The following is a 3,461-nucleotide window of genomic DNA, read 5'->3' as shown; positions in this document are numbered from 1 at the left end:
ATAATTTTAATACATGTAGCTAGTATTTTGTGTTGAGTGGTTGTGCCTACCCTCACGCCTCATTGGTTCTCTCATCTTGCCTTTGCCTTTTATAAGCAAGGCTCTTGTACATTTATACTTAGCTCAATACATTAATTTATTTGTGAAATAGTATTCTATTAGATTGCTTCTCTTGTGTGTGAAGGATGGTTTGAAGATTGGTTCCTAGGTAAGGTGGAAACACCTACTCTAACATGGTATCAAAGCTTGCTTTCTCTAATCTCAATACATTTTTTTATTGGTGAAATAGTATTCTATTAGGTTACTTCTCTCATTTGTTAAGGATGGTTGGTAGATTGGTTTCAGAGTAAGGTCGAAACACCTACACTGACATATAAAATAATGGTATGATAGACCATGATAATGGTACTAGAATGAGTGAACCACATAACAATGTAACATTATTCTATTCCCTATAGAAATAATCATATCCTTATTTAGGTATTATTATTGTACTGTTGTGTTGTAAAGCACATCATATATGATGCCATTGAATCATTATATAATGCATTGCATTTTCACTAGAAAATATGAACATACTTCTACCACTTTGCAATTAGAAAGCAAAACTTTTAACATTTTCCTCCCAAAAAATAAGAGAACATAAATTTAGGGCTTCTCTATTGTAAAATATATATTTGAACATGCGAGTTCTTACACATTAAAAACATAATGTTTTCATAGATTGTAAATTTAAAAGATTATATTTTTTTCTATAAATATTTCCTATTTACTTTTACATAAATAAATAAAACATAATACAAGATTAAAAAAAATAAAAAAATAAAAAACACATTTATGATTAACAAAAGTATCAAACCTTGAAAAAACATAAATTTTTAAAAACAATGTCATCCTAATATTTAGATTACACTCTATACACTAAAACCATTTATTTCTCAAGAGATAAAACCTCAAAAGTATGACAAAAACGTCCTAAAATATTATAATAATAGTCCCTTACACTCTTGAGCAAAACATATTATATTACCGAGTCTTCCAATTTATTGTAAAATGGTGTAGGTCCTACTCAAATCATCTTTGAATTAGTTTGATGGGGTTGCCGACAGTATACTATCCCGAATCTGCTGGAACGAGACATTTGCAAGGAACTTATAACATTCAATTGTTGGATGAAAACTATACCAGAACACATATTTGGATGGATCAGCACAACTTACTGTGCTAGGGTTGCACAATATAGCTGTCTCCAACAGACCCGTTCCACAGCAACCCCTCCTCGCCTCTACAAAACCTAAAAAGAAAAACGCACCCAATTCATTTTTTCCCTTTACAAACATTCGTCTCAATATTTTTGCCCAGTTTCATTGGCAGTAAAGCCCAAAACACAACTAATTTATATCAAGAAATTGAATTACAAAGCTTTTGAGCTGGGTATAAAGCAAGGCTGAAACTTACCATACTCACTCGGAGATTTAACAATGTCGAAGAGCTTATCGTGTGTATCGATATAAGAAATCATGCCCGGAAAATTGGGCTTTATATTCTCTACTAGAGGTTTCATCTTGACATTGAAGGAGCTCGCAACCTCATTTAACTCGACACAATTTTTTCCCGTTATGATCGGAGAGTTATTTGGGAAGGTAAATAACCAAAAGGAGGAACACTCACAACGGCAAGTTTAGTAGCAGCCTCACGGGAAACATTCTGTTCACAAAACAATACGTTTATGCTTCCATGAATTTAGAAAAAAAAAACTCTAGTTGTATGAGAGAAAAATTCTTCCCGTTTAAATTCACTTAGAGAATTGAGGAGCAGATCCTGGAACTGTTCGATGGTATACATTCTCCTGGTTAGAGGATTTATGTAATAATTAATGCAAAAATCATCAGTTCCTGAGCTTATAGTAAATAATGCTTGAGTTACGGCCATGTTGGCAATTTCATGCCCAAATAATCTCCTCAGTGGCAAAACACACTGCAAATACAAAACATTAGAGCTTAAGTCTCTGGCCCCTCATTACATTGGGTAACGTGGCTCAAAAAAATCTTCTGGTTCCGGACAGTTTGCGTGCAATGCAAGCTCTTCGAAATAAATCTTCATCTGACAGTCTTCATCTTACAATTTGAAAAACAATTTATCAGTTTTGTACATTTAATCTTTTGGTAAAGGCTATTGAACGTTGTCTGAATATCATTTATGATCATCAAATAACCATATATCAATATCACATATTCACATTAAAACATTACTATGAATTCTCAAAGTTTAAATTCTATATCAAGACATCATATTACATTATTTGCCACCATCAAATAAACACATCGATATTACGTATTCACATCTAATCATTACTATAAATTGCATCTCTACTCAATCTTATTCCTAGTAAGAAGTCCAAATGTATTTTTAGACACCATCAATCAAACCAGTGTAAAGGCTCAAACAAACCAATTCTAATGATCACATCTCTGTACTACTTAAATTCTAATGATCACATCTCTGTACTACTTAAATTTTATCTTTATTTAATTTTATTTTTACGTATGTGAAAAGCACCAATAGCAATTATAGTTCTAATAATCATTCACTCCTTATGCATCCAACTCACCATTTACTAACCTTAAAGAAACAAAAAAAAATGATAACTAAAAGCTTATTAATAAAATTCACATGTACTAATAACAGCTCACCTTTTAGCTTTTTTGGACCATAATTGATCCATTTGTTCAGGATTATTGCGACATTTTGTGTACGAAACCATTTGTGCATAAGTATTGGCAATTTTGCATGCACGGTTATTGGATTGTCTTTGAATAGGTATCGAGTGACACTTTGAAATGTGTACTTTTTGACCCTTCTGCACACAATAGATCCTAAAGTGTGCATCGTTACTATCTAGAAGCCAAAATAATAGCTATAAATAGTTAAGTCGTATAGAATCATTTAAGATCTGTGAATGAGTGAAGTTAGATATAACGATTACTCATACACTTTCTCTAATGAAAAGTATTTTTAAACACCATTAATTCTTAAGATAAGCAAATCAATCTTAATGACTACCCCTCCATACAACTTTCACATTCCTCTTAGTAGACCAACACATTGTCCAGATTACGTGGCAAAAGTAAATAAATACAAAGAAAATGATATTTCAGAAAACGGGGTGGCGTAGGCGACAAGGTTAATGGATGCATAGGTATGGGCAACATGGCAAGGGAATGGAATCCATAAAAGTTAGAAAGATAGACGAATTTGTGAGGGTGGAGTGAGGAGGAGAGATGGAAGTCGAAGGCGAACATGCAGTAGAAGGTGAAAAAGTTCACAGACTTATTTTTGGGGCTGATATCTTGTGTCTCAAGGAAACGACTACAATGTGATGCATGGAGGACGACCATCACAGGAGCCTGCACAAGAGAAGAGGGAGAGAAAATAGTTTGGATTATTTCCTTGTAAGAACA

General features: G+C 33.1%; 1 protein-coding gene across 1 annotated transcript; it reads right to left on the bottom strand.

The window, feature by feature from the left end:
* Positions 1 to 1,002: 1,002 nt before the first annotated feature.
* LOC131874788 (GDSL esterase/lipase EXL3-like) lies at positions 1,003 to 1,724 on the bottom strand. Its single transcript, XM_059218711.1, has 2 exons — positions 1,459 to 1,724; positions 1,003 to 1,294 (listed from the first exon to the last, which is right to left on the bottom strand). Exons 1-2 carry the CDS (start codon positions 1,562 to 1,564, stop codon positions 1,086 to 1,088), a joined length of 315 nt encoding a protein of 104 aa, XP_059074694.1. The 5' UTR covers positions 1,565 to 1,724; the 3' UTR covers positions 1,003 to 1,085.
* Positions 1,725 to 3,461: the final 1,737 nt, after the last annotated feature.

Source organism: Cryptomeria japonica, chromosome 4 (assembly GCF_030272615.1).
Source record: "Cryptomeria japonica chromosome 4, Sugi_1.0, whole genome shotgun sequence".
NCBI classification, from domain to species: domain Eukaryota; kingdom Viridiplantae; phylum Streptophyta; class Pinopsida; order Cupressales; family Cupressaceae; genus Cryptomeria; species Cryptomeria japonica.
The sequence above is the reverse complement of the archived record's forward strand: the minus strand, read 5'-3'. Positions and strand labels throughout refer to the sequence as shown.